This window comes from Hippocampus guttulatus, chromosome 5, assembly GCF_054856545.1.
Source record: "Hippocampus guttulatus isolate MCC_2025c chromosome 5, RoL_Hgut_1.0, whole genome shotgun sequence".
NCBI lineage: Eukaryota > Metazoa > Chordata > Actinopteri > Syngnathiformes > Syngnathidae > Hippocampus > Hippocampus guttulatus.
The window spans coordinates 11888614-11906220 of record NC_141265.1 but is presented as its reverse complement, the minus strand read 5'-3'; the positions used below and the strand labels follow the sequence as shown (position 1 = coordinate 11906220).

Here is a 17607-nt window from a genome sequence, read left to right as displayed (position 1 = left end):
GCTATAACATTGATTCGTTAACGTTGAACTCTCTTGCCGCTGCTCTATTTCCGTGTTCAACTGCAAAACCGATCGCCTTAAGTTTGAACTCTGCGTTGTAAGCATGTCTCTAGAAAGGAGTTATTTAGGGGTCGAAATATTACCGCAATGACCATACACAAGGCGCATAAGATTTCCAGGCGCGCTGTGAGCTTTTAAGAAAATGGAAGGCTTTTTAGGTGCGCCTTTTAGTGCGGAAAGTACGGTATATTTATATATTTATATTTTGACTGTAAATAAACTCAGACCCCAAAACAGTTTCATATAATTTCAAGTGCATCTTACAACAACACCCTTATAAATAAATAAATGGCTTATAGATTATTTGATTCTGGAAAAATAAGTGCCACAAGCATGCTGCAAGGACGTTCTCTAACATCCATTGACAACGCAGGATAAACTCAAGTCCTCCCACATATACAAAGTCAAGTCAGTCAAGAGTCATCACTTCATTTCCCTTCGTTGACACAGATTACTGTACTTTCCCGCTTAGGTGACATCTTGTCATATCTTAGGGCGATTCAAGGCTAAAAAAATAATAATATATAGCATTATGCGGGAGATTACTGTGCACACAAACAAGGACTCCCAACAAGCAGACAATAAGCAAACAAAATGCCTCTTCATGTAACATGAGGGGCCTGTGGGACAGTGGATGTGTGTGACGTGATGGTGGTGTTTTGAGGGAGATCATATCGGAAGGCTCGAGTACAACAGTGAAATGCGGTGCAGACTGCCTACTCGTGTACTCACCAGTGACGACTACGTTTACAAACGGAGAGAAGAGACAGAAACACAAAGATAAAACGAAGCAGCCGTCATCACATTGGATTAGCGCAGATTTAGCGGGTTGGCAGGCCAGCCAACACATTGGAGACCAAACCCAGCTTTTGACTTAACGATAATGGCCGTAACGGAGCCTTAACGATGCACCCAATCAGCGATGAGAGTCAGTCTCCAATGTCAAACACAATCAGCTGCAGAATGAAGGGGCACTACGCACAAATGTGAGTGAGCCATCAAAGCTGCAATTGCAACGGCCAGATGTTCATGAAACGTGTACCCAAACACAGGACTGCTATTTAATGTCAAATGAAGCATGGAATTTGGACGGCATTCCGAGGTAACTCCACTGGAAGAGATGAAACTGTATGAAAAAATTGTGATCACAATTACAACGGCAGAAAGGATGACAACCAAAACATATATTTCAAATATCGTCTTCACCGTCTGACCCCATAATCTTCTTCTTCTACTCTCTTATACTCTGATATTTCATTACGGCTTTTTAAACCGTAAACCGTTTCATCGCTGGTTCAGTGAATGTATTCTGGTCTAAGGGGCGTCTTGTGTTTGGGTAACATTGGGTCACATCATGATGGGAGTGAGGAGGTTAGCACACCCACCATCCTGTTACAGTGTATCCTGCCTGTTAAGGAGATCTGAAACAGTAGCACACAAATACACAGTTTGTGTGTGATAGGGCATAAACAGTCGAGTTGCGTTTAAGGTCAGCAAAGGGGAAAAGCAGGAAGGACAGCAGAAAGGTCACACGAATCACAGTGACTGGGTCAACATGAGAGGTGTTAACGCGGCGAAGAAGTTTCCGACTTCATCTCGACACATGAAAGGAGGAGGAGGAGGAGGTCGGCGCACTCACCTCTTTTTGAATGCCGATGACGTAAAATGTTTTCCCTTCAAACTTGAGCTTACTGACGTCGGCCCTGCACAAAGCATGAAACGTGGAACTGTGAAAAGCTACAATTGGTTTGCTTATTTTTGTACTGTTTTTCCAACTGCTTTGACGAAGGGCCGCTGTATCAAAGTGGAGTCTTTATTCACTGAATGGAGTACATTCTGTCTCTTATAATTGAACTTGTTGGTTCTTTTATCTCAGGCAAGGTTTTTTTTGTAGGTTGTTATTTAACCGACAAGTTTCATTGGCCAATGAGCGACCGGCAGTGTTTTACGCCACCCAGAGTATCGGATAGGCATTCCCAAGCACAACAAATAGTACACGCAAGTACCGGTACCTGGTTTTGCTCATGAAAAAATGTCGAGAGAAAGTCAAGTGGAAAAATCGGCACACTTGAATATTAGAGGCGACATTATAACTTGCTGTTTAATTTCTTTGCTTACAAGATACAGCATAGTGCAGATTTTTCGTTACCATTTGAGAAGATGGATCCTCTTGTTTCCTTGGAAGACCACAAAACCGGTCGCTGTGAACCCGAGGAATGCTGTGGAACCAGTGAAGTCCTGTACACAAACACACACACAAATGCCCTCATGGTTACCAAGCGACAAAACAGAGGATAATATCTTTAAGACAAGATGGATTTCATAAAAAGTCGTACAAACTACCTTGCATGGGTGAGGGTCAACTCCGTACGTTTCAAGATTGTGAGCCCTTTGGAGCATGTTGAGTTCCGCTAAGGCGGCACATTGACCCCTTGTGTGACGGAGAAAAGAGACCGTATTAATTCACAAATTAACGCAAAGGACCTTCGGAAGAACACAGTAGAAGTCAAGTTGCTCACCTGGCACATATTGTCTGGATAAATGAGCATTCACACTCTCATTTACAGCAAAGGACAATTTTTCAATGAACCTTCCATTGACCCTCCTCTAAATTATCCATTAGGTGTGAAATTGAGGGAGAAAGTTTGTTTGTGTTTACAGTATGTGTGCTGTGGTTGGCTATCAAAAATGGATGGATGATGATAATCAAACAACTTTAAAAAATAAGCTGTGCCTGCAGCACTATCAATCGTACAAATGTGCTATGACTTGAGTTGTTTTTTTCCTAACTTGTTTTGGCGTCACATTAAAGTAATCACCTTCCAATGATCAACCTGCTCATCAGTCTCAAAGTCAACCCAGTCGCAAACATTTGTTTATATGCAGAGAGCAGAAAAGAACGCGCAGCACCGCCAAAGTGGCCTTCTCAGCCATGTGCTGTGATTACTGTCATTTGGAGCCAATGGGACAGACGAAGGGCGTTCTTGTCATTGGTGTACCCCTGCGCTGTTGACAAATGAGGGATTTGTCTTTGATCCTTCAAAGCTCAGAGTGTGACAAACCTCGCAGGCTGCAGCTCAGCTTGAAACAAACATACAAACACACCCTGCAGGAGCGGGATAAGAACATCTCGTGAGCTCACCGTGTCGACGCAGGCAAGAAAGGGCAAGTGGCGTAATGCGTTTTACTTTTCAGTCAAACATACGTCGCAAGCACTATCGTCAAGCATACAGCTAACCCAGAAAGAATCCAAAGCACTTTCACATTTTGTTATGTTACAGCCTCTTTAAAATTTTGATTAAGCTCATTTTTGAGGGTGCGAAATTGAATAGAGAACGATAGATAACGACAATTTGAAAAAGTACAGAAGTAATATATTGTCACACACTTTGCCAGGAAGCCCAAAACGGCACCCAGGTGCATCCCATGTCAACTGTTGTAAATTCAGTTGACTTGAGGTCATGTAACAAGAGCCTGCATTTTGTCTTTGATGATCTTTGTTACGTTTTTCTCTTTGCCACCAGGCCACAAGCAAAAAGTGGTGTTATTCCATAAGATGTTCACAAAGATGAAATGCTGTGAGTTTTCATGAAGTCTCAGAGGAAACGCAGAGCTTTCATGTCATGACTTCACAAATTTTGGGGGAATGGCGACAGCAGATTATTTCAGAAGCGTACAACTTCTGGGGTATTCAAATTGAGAGGCTCCATTGTAAAGCGACTGATTTTATTGATTCTAACCCAAAACAAAGCCCACAAGCCAGAATTCAACCAGGACGCTCTCTTGTTGTGAGGCAATATTGATATTTATTTCTATTTATATCCAACACAGTGTCTAAAAGCACATTTCTGATTCCCAAACCTTTTTTTTACACGCCTTTAATTAATTTTCACACCATCTATAAATAGCCTCTTCCCTCCAGTCCCATCCATCCAAGTCACTTAAGCTGTTCTATATTACGTCTTCCTGTTCTTATTCAGTGCGTGTACAGATCAAACGGCCAGTAAGAAACATGCGACAAAGACAAAAACAACCTCGTTTTTCTTACCTGAGCTCAGTCTTGTGTATGTCCATGATTTTCCTTTCCAGTTTAAGCGACTGTTTGGGGAACAGCCTGAAGTCTCGGATGTAGTCGGACGGATGCTCCTCCGGGTCATAGTCCCCCAGCTCGGCTGAACGGAGACAAAACGGTTGAGGTGAATACACAACGACACAGGTGTCAAACTCAAGGCTCGCGGGCCTTTCACGTGGCCCATGAAATCTTGACACAATTTTTCCCTGGGCTTCTGTTCAAAACTAGCCATAACACGATACGAATAAAATGCAGGAGAAAATATCTGTATGTATTATCATGTTCAGTTTTGAATATTTTCAGCACAGAAAACAGCCACAGGTAACTATGACACACTCTAGCTACATGCGTAGGTTGACATGTGAAAAAAAAAAACCTAACTAAAAACTAGCCTGGTACAAATGAAACTAGCAGTGGATTTAAAGAGCCTCTCCGGGGCAATTCAGCTGGAGCCAACTCAATAACAAATGTCATGATTAGTGTTTTTATAGCACAGTAATTCTGACTGTTCAAACTGATGGTGTTATGTTGCTTGTTTTCGTTTTCTGTTTATCGACGACCTCGCAGTTTCCTTGGTGATCGATGGTGGGCAGAGACAGCTAGGGGGCATCTGCTGGCAATTGCAATCAAGAAAAATTTTAAAGGCCACCTGCAGTGGAAAGCAGTTGTTGGATTATTGCACTTGCTTACTGTGATGGCATCCCGTCTTGTCAATTTAGCGTTAATTCTGGAGTGTCCGAATTCCTTGTTCAATACTACTGCAGTGTTTTGTTTGTCTCCTATTCACCCAAGTATTCTTTCTGCTTCGACTCCGTGCGCCAGCATGTCCTTACTTTTCTGTTTAATTCCTGATCGTGCTTTCTGGAGCCCTGAACTGATCACCAGGCAATGGCAGAAGACAAATTATTGATGTCTAAATTGCAAAATTTAAACTGTTGATATTTTATTGTCATTCTCATTAAATCTATTCCAACATACAGTAAACATGAGCGGGTTTTTTTTTTCATATGTTGTTCCCTTATTCATACCTGTCAACTCATACGGTTTAGCCATAGTTCATACGGATTTTGTTCTTACGTATATGGCCGTATCGCACAAATCATACGGATTCTGAAAATTTCCGTTTTTTTGTTTTTTTTCCCCCCTAACAGGTAGTTCCGTTTGCTTTTGCCCAGAATGGTGCTAGTCTACTCAAATGCTTTCATTTCCGGTAACTTAAGTAATGCCACTAAGTAGAATGATGATTAGACATTAACCAGACATTGTATTATGGAGATCTACAATAAATATCATTGAAAATTTCGTGGGTTTTTTTCTGCCATTATTTTGACATATAAAATGCTTTGGTATGTTATAAGGATTTTTTGCTCTTTATAAGGATTTTTTTGGTAGTTTATACAGGTTGACGCTCCGAAAAGTTGACAGGTATGCTTATTGTACAATCCAATCTAATGTATCTTTATTGATATATTGCTTTCACAATAGCTTCAGCTGTAACAAAGTGCTTTCCAGAGCATTTAACATTTCACGTAAAATAATAATACAGCAGAGCACATCATATAAACCGCAGATGATAATACAATCATAACAACTGTTCCAATTTACGCCTTTGTTGTTTACTTTGGAGTTAGCCAATCCTCCATTAAGCATCTCCAGTTGGTCCCGAATGCTGCTGCTCGCCTCTTGACTGGTACTCGTAAGAAGGAGCACTTAAACTCCTACTCGGGCATCCCTTTACTGGCTTCCTATACATTTTAGAGTTCTTTTTAGGATCCTATTAATTGTTTTCAAATCTTTAAATGGCCTCACCCGAACTTACCACTCCTCCGCCCCCACGCATCTGACTGATGCGACAGGTCTGCGGACCAGACACGATTAGAGGTACCAAGAACTAAGCGGAGGCTCAGAGGGGATCGAGCCTTTTCCGTTTCTGGTCCCTCTCTTTGGAATGACCTCCCACCGAATGTCCGGCAAGCCCCCTCGCTGTTCATCTTTAAAACTCATTTCAAAACTTCATTTTTATTCTTTGGCTTTTGACTCAGCATGAGACTTGATTTTTAGTGTGATTGTTTTTGTGCTTTCTACTGTCTTTGTTATTCATTTCTTGTTTTATTGTTGTATAGATGATTTTTGCTCCATGTAGCGCACTTTGTATACAGCGGTGATTGTTTTAAAGTGCTTCATAAATACAGTTGAGTTGAGTTGGAGCGGTTCTAGATGAAAGAGGAGAGAATCAAAGTCGCCTTTGCAAATGTGAATAAAACAGTGGACTGTTAAAACCGAGGTGTGCACTGAACCGTGAACACCACACATTGATTTAACCGAGTCTTTATTTCTTCATCGAAGCAAGATATTTTGGACCTTTGTTTTGTTCCCAACTTTGTTTGAACAGTTTCTGTGCCCTTGTGCACAAAACAAGGTCCATAAAAGCATGCTTGGTGGTTTTGGGATGTAACAAGCCCATCAGAGAGAATATGAATGTTCTCGATGGGTGGAGAAAAATTCCCCAGAGACAAAATTGGTTATTTTCCCAGAAGAGAGGAAGCTCCATATTTTCTTCCACTTCCTGTAGGCATCATGACTGAGTATCCCAATACTTTTGTCCACCATGCATTGTGGACCTGTAGTCATGAGGAACTGTAACACCCATAGCAGTCGCTGCCATTTCTCCATCATGTCAATCCAACTGTCATTTTGCATCGATTTGTATACAATTATGAATGACGGTTCTTTTGGATTCCAGTCAGCCATAGAAGTGGAACCATGAATTTGTGAAGTGACCCGTGAACATGCAGGGGATTACTGTCAAGCCCCTATCTGTAAACACAGGAACGGCCCCAACTGTCTTTGAAATTCAGTCTTAATTACAAATCAGCGTAATGATGAAATCAAAGCGTTGCCTAATTAAAACTAATCCACAGCTCCGAAGTTATCGCCCTAAAGGGGGTCGTCTTCATTACATCGTGACAGTTGGAAGTGAGAGAACTCTTCTGTGGCTTCTGTGCTTTCACACGAGCCAATCACAGAGCACCTGACCAGACATGTTCATTTCTAACAGAACAAGTCTCTCTAATCATTCCTAATCCGTGCCCAAAATCCCCTCAATCGCGAGCTTGTGATTCAGTCTTTCTAAGTGAAGGGTGTGTGTGTTCCGTGTCCGATTGGCACAACTTGTAGTGGGAGTTACAATTAAAAATTTATACAGAGAAAAGTAAATGTATGTCACTGGACAGAAAATCCTGCCCATGTTTTCACCACACCTATTACATAAGAAAGCGTAGCCTCCACTAGCGCTATTTCGAGAAAATGACAAAAAACAAATATGGACAGAAAAGGAGTCACAGCTCAGCACAGTCTCCAAATCAACACAGATTGCACAGGTGGATGCTGCGGCGGAGGCGGCGCTCCTGATGTGCAGCAAAAGAGCAAAACTGAGCGCTCCGCATCAGCGCCGATGCAGACCGTAAAATTGCCAATCCCAGTTTTCGCTCCAGTGACACCTGTGTCAATGCGGACTACAATTATTAATCCCAAAAAAATGGCCTCACCCTGCACAATGCACGCGCCCAGATAGGCAGCTTCCGCAAAGGGACATAGGAGACGGCCGTGGTAGACGTCTCTTTTCAGCTGGAGGTAGAGCAGGTACCTGCAGATGTAAAGGAGAAAAGAGAATCCAGATGCAAATGCAGAGGAAATACCTTTTGCATTTTAGTCAACAAGGTTCATATTGTCTTTTCTTAAAAGTATGCGACATAGGTTTCTATGTATTCAACAGAAAAACTGGCATGTCAGGTAAATAAAAACCATTCTCTGCTGTCTAACCATGTGCAATTGTTTTCATGCTTTTTTGCATTAATTAGCTGAAATCCTGAGTGGAATTGCAAAAAAAAAAACAAAAAAAAAACCCAGAATGATGAAATGCAGATAAATCATCCCGCAACACATCCCATGACCTCAAATCCAGCTAATGTGAAAACATTTTCACCACACTTTTTCACAATCTGTCATGACCGAAGCACATGTGAAGCTGCGATATGACATACACAGAAACAAACACACTTGGAATGGGGTATGGCTGGAAACGGAAATGGCATTTTAACGGCGGGCAGTGTGTCGCGTTGCCAAGGAAATAAAAAACGACGGCGGGCGCCGCAGCCAGGGGATGCATTTGTTGCCATGGTTACCGAGGCGGGGACGCCACTAACGCGTCCATGCGAATTTGATGAAGCGCCTGACTACTGTCTGTTCTGACTCGTGTAATATTGTGCTGCATTTCCCGCACCATATTTCGGATCAGCCCATTCTACAGACGCAAAAACATCATTTTGTTCAGGCAAAACGGGAGATCCTTTAGGAGTACATTCAAAGACATAAGAAAATCACATTCTTTTTCATCACTGTTCTCGCCAATACAGTGAGTCCTCGGTTTGCAATGGCATTACAAGGTGTAAAAATATGCTTGTCTGAACTAGAAGTGTTTTTTTTTTGTTTGTTTGTTTTTTTTGCAATTATGACTTTACCACTGTGTTAACTTAGCATAAGTTAGTGACAGACTATGGCAGATTCCGATTTAGTTTCCAAATGAGTTTATAGCAGGGGTGTCAAACTCATTTCATATTGTGGGCCGCATACGGCCTCGGTCGATGTCAAGTTGGCCAGACCATTAAAATTATACCATACTCTGCTATAAATAACCAAAATAGCATGTCTTTCCTTTGTTTTGATATAGCGAAGCACAAGAACATGAGGAAAATGTTGAAATGTACCTACATTTCATTTACCTAACATTTCATAAAACACCTTAGATTTCCTTAGACAAATGTTCAATTTACTTTTATCATTCACATATATGCATTGCAACTGATCCCAATGATTGTACAAAGGCACAAAACTTGAACAAGTAATTAGTATTTAAAAATATAGTCATGCATTTTAAGATTAAATGAGATTTATAAAGAAAGGATTTTTTTAAACCATTTACACATGTGCATATAAAATCTAAATGTAACCCCTGCCTACACTTTACAAACTAAACAGAAAACAGTGTGCCCCCTACTGGATAGTACATGCTTTGCATATTGTTAAAAATATTCATTCCGTATCTTTTTATGCATTTTTTCATTTTTTAATTATCCCGCGGGCCTGATCGAAACTCCTCGGGGCCGGTTCCGGCCCGCAGGCCGTATGTTTGACATCTATTGGTTTATAGGAAAGAACGTAACGAACCTTGATTTGCATTTAATTCTAAATTGTTCGTGTTCATTCCCGGAGAGCATTTCCATATTTTCTCAGTTACTGTGGCACCAATCACTGAGGAGAGCAGTTATTGTGTAAAGGGGTCTTGTACCTTGTGAGCTCCTCTTTGATCTTCATTGGCTCGTGTGGGTAGAATTTGACTCTGAAGCACATAGTGAAAGGCTGCAGAGCTGTGGAGACACACAAGATGCGTGCAACACACACACAAACAAATTGGGAACATTTTCTTGATGCTCTTCATGGTCAATCTTTCAGATTTCTGTCATTGTAATTATTAACAACTAGCTACTATTTTCTGTATTATTGTGATGGCTTGACCATTTGTTAAGATGGTAGGTTTATAGAGTATGTCGATATTCAGTAGGTCACTTCCAGGCCACAGAACAACAATACCGCACCTCCCTTTGTGGATCCTTCCCTCTTTTACAAGTAATAAGGCCTATTCCCAGAAGTGCACTTTTACATCCGTTAAAATTGATACAATTAACAGCACCCCATTGTGATTATTACTTGTACAATGAATATTTTAAAAACATTTACAGGTGAATTTGTGAGTAGTGAACAACCAATGGGATATTTGTGCAGAATAATTCACATTGATAGATTGCAGATTAAAACTGTGTTGAATTGATTCAAATTTTTCTATGAAGAGTGAGTAAAAAGAGCAGAGATTGGAGCTGTTATTTTAAATGGGACCATCACAATTTTGAGCAGATTATTCAGTTAAAAGGGGGGATTGTCAGATGCCTTTGAAAACCGAAATGCTCCCCCCACCCGACACACTCACCCTCAAAAGACATGGGCAGGTTACTGGCCGAGATGTTTCTTGAAACAAAGTTGGCACATGTATGCAAATGTAACGTCAATGTCCGAAATAAAAATACGCCACGTCCTAATTTAAGAGACAACTCCGCCACAGGGAGAAGACGACACGTCAGGACGACTCAGCGCCTCTCTTTCTTTTCTTCATTTTCCTCTCTCTCTCCTTCCCTGTCAACAGAGCTCTTCATCTTCGTTTTCCTGTCGTTCTTTCTTTCTTTAGCCACATTATCTATCAACGTCTCACATTTCTCTATCTCGATCTCTCGGGCTAATTCCCTGGCACATGTTCCACCATTAATAGCCCCGTTCCGTTATCAGTTTAGACCAGAACAGGAAGAACAGGCCGGCCATTAAAAGATGCCAAGGAAGAAAGATAGGACAGACAGGAAAAAGGGGTTCTTCCTCGCACGGAGGCCAGAGGCCTTTATTTTTCTACAATAATATAAATACAGTACAATATTGGACTTAAATGTTTTCAAGTCATCAATAAATATTAATGATGCTAAATTAATATAACATGACAAATGATATGTGAAAGGCAGATGTATATTACGAGAACACGTGTACCCTGTATTTCCATGTGCTCCTTTTTTACTGTGCGATATTCAATTCTGTCATAAAATCAAATTTGGATTATTACTATCTTTCCAATGGGTTTTTTGAATTTTCAAATTGAAAATCAAAATAATAAAATATATATTTAACAAAAATATAAAATAACAAAATTGTTTTCATGTAAATTTGTATGGATTATAAATTTTAGATCTTTTTTTTGGTCGTTTTTAATTTCATGTTTTCCCCTCAGATGCAGCAAAAGGAAGCAAATATCTTTTTTGCATGATTGTTTTATACCATTACAATATATGTAATATCCATCTACTTAATCACATTCGTCCACGCATAGATCCATGAAAATGACTCAAGAAAGTGCACTTACATTTCATCTGTCGAATCACAGCTTTATTCGGCTCCAGCCAATGCTTCAAAAAAAGAAAAAGTTAAATATTAATGTCACATTAGTACACGTTGTTGAATATTACACGCTCACGAACCCGTTTAACAACTCATCATTAATATTAAAAAAATGTCAAAGCTCTCCACAGTTGAGATGAATTACCACCTCAACTGCTGTTTATCATCACAAACGCATAAATTTAAGCAATGATGTATTAAAGAACACTTCGTTAGGGCAGCATCTTAATTTATGTGTAGGTTTAAAAAAAATGCTTATAAAAAAACCAAATCAATCAAACAAGAGCAAATAGAGAAAATGGCTGCATATAGATAGCTTAATAGCTAGCAAGCTAGCTAGCTAGATAGATAGACAGATGGATAGATAGATGCGCAAATGTGTGTGTGTGTGTGTGTGTGTGTGTGTGTGTGTGTGTGTGTGTCTGAACGTGCCTAAACTATTGGTTACATCTCTCTTCTGCAGATGCAATATTTTATTATTAAAAGGCTAACATCAGCGAGTGTGACGTTTACCCTCTGTTTCTCTGGATCCACGTAGCGAATACCAAAGTAATCCTTCTCGAGGAGGTTGTAGTGATTACACACATGGTCGAACAGGAACTGGCCTTTGGTGTCTCTCTAGGAAGAATATACAGTACAAAGAACTTTAGAATTTATGGTGCATTATTTTTTACTCTTTAAAACACTTCAGAGGTGTCTTAATGGTGTGTGTATGACATGCTTTCGTCAAAATATACCAGGGATCAAGCGTGGCAAATTTTATATTTTTACCTCACATTTCGTGCCATGGTCAAATTGTCTTGTTTAACAATACTGTATTGCAATATCACAGGTAGATGGAACATTTCATCACCAAGCCACCAGAACACAGTAAATATATTTATAATCTTGGAATGCAACTTGTACGTAAATATTTACACAACTTGTTTTAAATATACTGCTTTACTCTCATAAAATATTTTTGGTGAAATTCCCTTGCACACGATCTACTCATTTGTCTTTCTTTCTTCCTACCCAGTAACCATCCACTGAAGTCTCATTTTTGTCCCTCTAACCCAGGGGTGTCAAACTCATTTCACATGGTGGGCCACATACGGCCTCGGTAGATGTCAAGTAGGCCGGACCATTAAAATGATACCATACTTTGCTATAAATAACCAAAACAATATGTCTTTCCTTTGTTTTGGTATAAAGAAGCACAAGAACATTAGGAAAATGTTGAAATTGAATGAACATATCTTTTACAAAACATTTGAGGAAGCACCTTACATTTCCTTTGACAAATGTGCAATTTACTTTTATCATTCACAAATATGCATTGCAACTGATCCCATTGATGGTACAAACTTTAACAAGTAATTGGTATTGAAAAATATAGTAATGCACTTTAAGATTAAACGAGATTTATAAAGAAAGGAAGTTTTAAACCATTTACACGTGAAAATAAAATCTAAATGTAATCCCTGCCTACACCTTACAAACTAAAGAGAGTGCTATTAAATGTGTAAATGTGAGAGCGCTATAGATAGCGTCTGCTGTCATGGGTCTGTCTCAGTGACGGACTGAGGCTTCTGTTGTCTTCTTCTCTGATCAAAACAGTGTCCCCTAGCGGATACTCAATGAATTGCACCTTATTAAAAATATTAATTCTGTGTCTTTTATGCATTTTTTTCACTTTTAAATTATCCTGCGGGCCTGATTGAACCTCCTTGCGGGCCGATTCTGGCCCGCGGGCCGTATGTTTGACACCTCTGCTCTGCCCAAAGTCCATTTCGCTCACAAAATCAGAACATTGAAATATGTTATTCTATGTTATTCTAATTATTTATAAAGCAGAAGCACAAAAAAAGGAATAACATTGCACGGAGAAAAAAAATTCAATAAAACCGACCAAGTTGTATGCAGCATGAACTAAGATACTGTGTACAGGTGCTTTGCTTCACAACTGGTTATTGGATGAAAGGGTTTTCACTGTACATGACAGATGTCCATTGTGGGAGCATGAACAGATTTATGTCAGGTGTGAGCGTGAAGGTCATATAGTTCATAACCTTCCCTTGGTTGGCGCTGACTTCCGAAATGGAAGTTCTTTTGGGCTCTGAACCAAATGCTTGCTATTAAAGCTGACAAATCCCACAAAATCCACCCCTCTTTCTTTTCTCGGCTGCTTTGTAATCCCAGCCAACCCTTCCCTGTTGGCTTTAACTCTGCCGTGCAGTTTTATGATTGTAAATATCATAATAATAATGAGAAAAGCTTCAGCAGCTTTGTGGTGGTGATGCATTTGCTGAGAGAATGGAGTGCCAGTAAATACAGGGCGGATGTTCGGTCCATAAAGGCAATCCAGACACGCAGAGAGCGATCAATAAACACTCTGCTCTTCAGTCAATATCTACTCATCATGTAAAATGCACGCGAGCAATACGAGAATGTAGAGTGCAAACACCTGCCAAGGCTGGACCATTAAGAAAAGTGGGGAAAAAATATTGTCATAAGAGAACCAGACCAGTGATGAATGGCCCACATTAGATGGAATAGGTAAAAAAAAAAAAGAAAAAAAAAAGCTTGAATTTGTTTGTAAAAGTACCATCATTTCATGTATTGCTTATTGGGCCGTGGTTGAGATAGAGACTATCCTGTGGGCGAGAGGCAGGGTACACCGTCAAGCTCTGGAATTCGCCTGAAATGGCAGCTTAAAAGTGAAATGGCAGATTCCTCTTCAATTTCATGATTCATGATCAGTTATGATACATCCTTCCAATTTTCTGACAGTTGGCGAAGTCAAAATTCTTGGTTTCCTTGCAATAAAGACAGAAACATCTACAATGGTCATTTGAACTGACAAAATACCTAATAAATAAAAATGTACAGAAAAGTATCTAATTAGAATTGTTGGAATTGGCCGACAAACAAATGCCACGTATAGGAAAGCAGCCCCAGATCATTACTGGGCCTTGTGATCCTGTGTATTCCTAACGAACGAACTAACTAACTAACTAACTAAACAGAACAGTTGCTGATCTTATGATTGGAACCAGAATCTTTTCTTGAACATTTAAGGTGCCAGTAGCTAGACATGAGGACAACATCGTTGGTGCCCTAATGTTAAGATAAATAAAACACATTTGTCACTGTAATAAGACAGAATTTTAAGTAAGTAAAACCAGCCATTGCTTTAGAATTGGGAGAACCATGCCGGATGTGGCAAAGCAGCCCCAGAACACGAATGAGCCTGGGAGTCTTGCATGAAGTAGCTAACTTTAACAAGCTAGCGAACCAACGATAACTCACTGAAATAACTTGACAGAAGCAAGAATGAATTTAAAGAAACTTAAGTAATGGAATTCAGGCTTTGCTTTTCAATTGATGTCTGAAAGAATGAGAATTGAGAAATAACCTGAAACTGACAAAAGCAATGACAAATTTGAGTGGTCTAACAAAATTCTGCTCGATGCAACTAACGGTTATCAAAATGTGACCTCAAGGGAATTTGCGCAATGCTGAAGAGAAATGTTGCTGCTTTCATTAAAAACTTGAATGTCAATTTTTACTTTTGTCAACAAAAACATGTTTAACAGCTTAGTGTTTCTATTTTGAAACCCCACCCCAAAATACAACACATGCACATCACAGTGGCCACAGGAGATACTTGTTTAAAACACAAAACTAAAAGTCTATGCAGGATAACACAGAAAATCTCGTTCCGTCAAAATAATCATAAAAGCGGATTTAGGTGATTAGCATGGACATTGGGAGTTGTGCACATTTTTCCGATGACGCTGTAGCATGATAGATATTTTTTCTGTCAGGTCTTTCGATAATAAAGCCTGACTCTGCCATTTTGTCACATCGTGTGTCCCCTCTCGAGTCGTATAGCAATCAGTGTTGGGCGCATGTCCTCTGACTGCTCAATAACCTGCTGATGGAGGTTGAATTTGTGCTCAGTTAAGCAGGACTGATTGATTTGAGTCCTCCGGGCATTTGCTGAGATTTACTCGTTGGTTCACCGGGACACGCACAAACACAAACAAACATCAAAACAAAATGAAAACGCAAGCATAGTTTGAGTCAAATGTCTCGGTCCATATTTGTTGTTGGTTTTTTTTTCATATGTCTCCATCCATCCTTCCTTTTTCTCATCTCAATCTCCCCCGACATAAGCGTGAGGAAGCCGTGAAATCGCAAAAGAGAGGAAATGCAAGCACCCGAACGCTGCCAGGGAGGCCGCAGACGGATCATGGAGTCACACTCGTCCTCGTCCTGGGGGCAGACACTTGAGGACAGACAACAGAGGCAGCGTGAAAGGCCAAACACGGCGGGAGGACGGCGCTAAATAAAGAGGACGCTTGACTCACAGAGAAAGAGAGGGTTTGAGAGTCTATGTCATGTCCAACAAGGAGGAAATCCATTTTTTATATTGTCAAAAGGCCTGGATATTAAAAATTAACCCGGTCAGTCTCAACATGAGCCTCACTTAATGATGGCAAAGTGTCCTTCTTTCTTGTTCACAAACACACACTTCAAAAGAGCCCTCAGTGCAGAGTGGCTTCAGTTTAACGGGAGCAAAGTCCTGCACACTACAGCATGTGCGTGTGTGTATGTGTGTGTGTGCCTCTGGGTGCTCGACAAGCTTTGTGCAATCAGCCACGTCCAGACGTCAAGCGATATAAAATAAAAGCACTTATGCCATCAAATATTCATTCCGGTGTCCGTCCTAAATCCGCAAAAACTCACAAAACATCAAGTATTGATGCTGTAGCATAACCACCGACCACATTGCATTTGCAATACAAAGTCACTTTAGTCCGTTTTTTTTTGGGGGGGGGGGACTGGAAATTGTCATATTTCATGTACAAACTGTAAATTCACTGCAAATCTGAGCGGGCAGTTCCCAAAGGCAATAATGGAAATAGTTTCAGCATTTATATGGCAATTCATCATGATGTCAAGTCAAGTCAAGTCAAGTCAACAGTATTTATAGAGCACTTTCAAACAGCCATCGCTGCATACAAAGTGCTGTACATGGAGCAATTTAACATGCACAATAAACAGTAAGACAAATCGGTAATAAAGGCGGTAGAAAGCACCAAACAGTAAAACCAAGAACAAATCTAAGTCATGCTGAGTCGAATGCCAAAGAATACAAGTGAGTTTTGAGGAGGGTTTTGAAGATGGGCAGCGAGGAGGCTTGCCGAATGTTTAGTGGGAGGTCATTCCAGAGAGAGGGACCAGCAACAGAAAAGGCTCGATCCCCTCTGAGCCTCAGTTTAGTTCTTGGTACTTCTAATAAAGTCTGGTCCACAGACCTGAGGCGCCGGGCAGGTGTGTAGGGGCGGATGAGCTCAGAGAGGTAAGGTGGCGCGAGATTATTCAGAGATTTGAAAACAAATAAGAGGATCTTGAAAATAACTCTAAAATGAATGGGGAGCCAGTGAAGGGATGCCAGAGTAGGAGTTATGTGCTCCCTCTTACGAGTACCAGTCAAGAGGCGAGCGGCGGCATTCTGGACCAGCTGAAGGCGCTTAATGGAGGACTGGCTGACTCCAAAGTAAAGGGCATTGCAGTAATCGAGCCGGGATGTGACAAAGGCATGAATTACCATCTCAAAGTGTTCATGTGAGAGGAGAGGTTTTATTTTGGCCAGCTGTCACCTGTTGCTTGGCAAAACCTCCAGCGTTCAAACACTTCCAAGTAACCCAAAAGGGCTGTTGGAAATAACTAACCCAGTGCTGGGTCCAAAAAGGGCCATGCTATTGCTTGCGTTATTTATTCCCAGTGCATCGGGGTGAGGATTTGACCCGAGGAGGGTGAAGATCTTGAACCAACAAGGGGTAAAAAAAACAAAAAATTACCCATACTTATAAGTTAAAGCTAGGAAGAAATGTGTTTACCAATTTTCTTCTGAAGATTTTTGACGTTGTTTGACGTTGAATCTGTTTTGGTAAAACCTTTGTTATCTATACTGGTAATGTTTTAAGTCACATTTTTACATGTGTTTGAAAATAAGATCCGCTGACAGATTAACGAGCGCATATTATTTATGAAGGATTTTTTTGTGACTGTCAATTTTCATTAAATGAGTCTTTGAGCGAGTCCTTCTGCACTTTAAAAACGACTGCAGGCAACCTTCAATCGTCTGTTTGTTTGCGTTTTGAAGCTGCAATAGTGAGCCGTCGCTTTTCATCACCTAATGTTACGTTTTTGCCGCAGAGTTTCTGTGGGCTGGTTGAAAAAGTAAATGAATAAAAATCATCATCCTGACAATGTACCAAGTTTTCAAGAGGGCATTGTGTGCACACCGAAATTTGCATTTCGGGAATTTCAGTGTTTGACAGCAGTTGAAGAAGAAAGAATTATCCTTCATGGCGATAAAGTACATTTTAAAACACTTTTGCTCTTTTGGAATCACTGTGCCCTTCTACGGT

General features: G+C 40.4%; 1 protein-coding gene across 1 annotated transcript in view; it reads right to left on the bottom strand.

The window, feature by feature from the left end:
* Window positions 1-17607, bottom strand: part of frmd3 (FERM domain containing 3) — a 44083-nt gene that overhangs the window by 18882 nt on the left and 7594 nt on the right. The window contains exons 2-9 of the mRNA XM_086111493.1: window positions 11696-11800; window positions 11148-11190; window positions 9480-9558; window positions 7681-7778; window positions 4109-4232; window positions 2404-2491; window positions 2210-2298; window positions 1700-1763 (exon numbers count right to left, since the gene is read on the bottom strand). Coding sequence (XP_085967619.1) covers window positions 1700-1763; window positions 2210-2298; window positions 2404-2491; window positions 4109-4232; window positions 7681-7778; window positions 9480-9558; window positions 11148-11190; window positions 11696-11800 — 690 coding nt within the window. The remainder of the gene's footprint in view (window positions 1-1699; window positions 1764-2209; window positions 2299-2403; window positions 2492-4108; window positions 4233-7680; window positions 7779-9479; window positions 9559-11147; window positions 11191-11695; window positions 11801-17607) is intronic.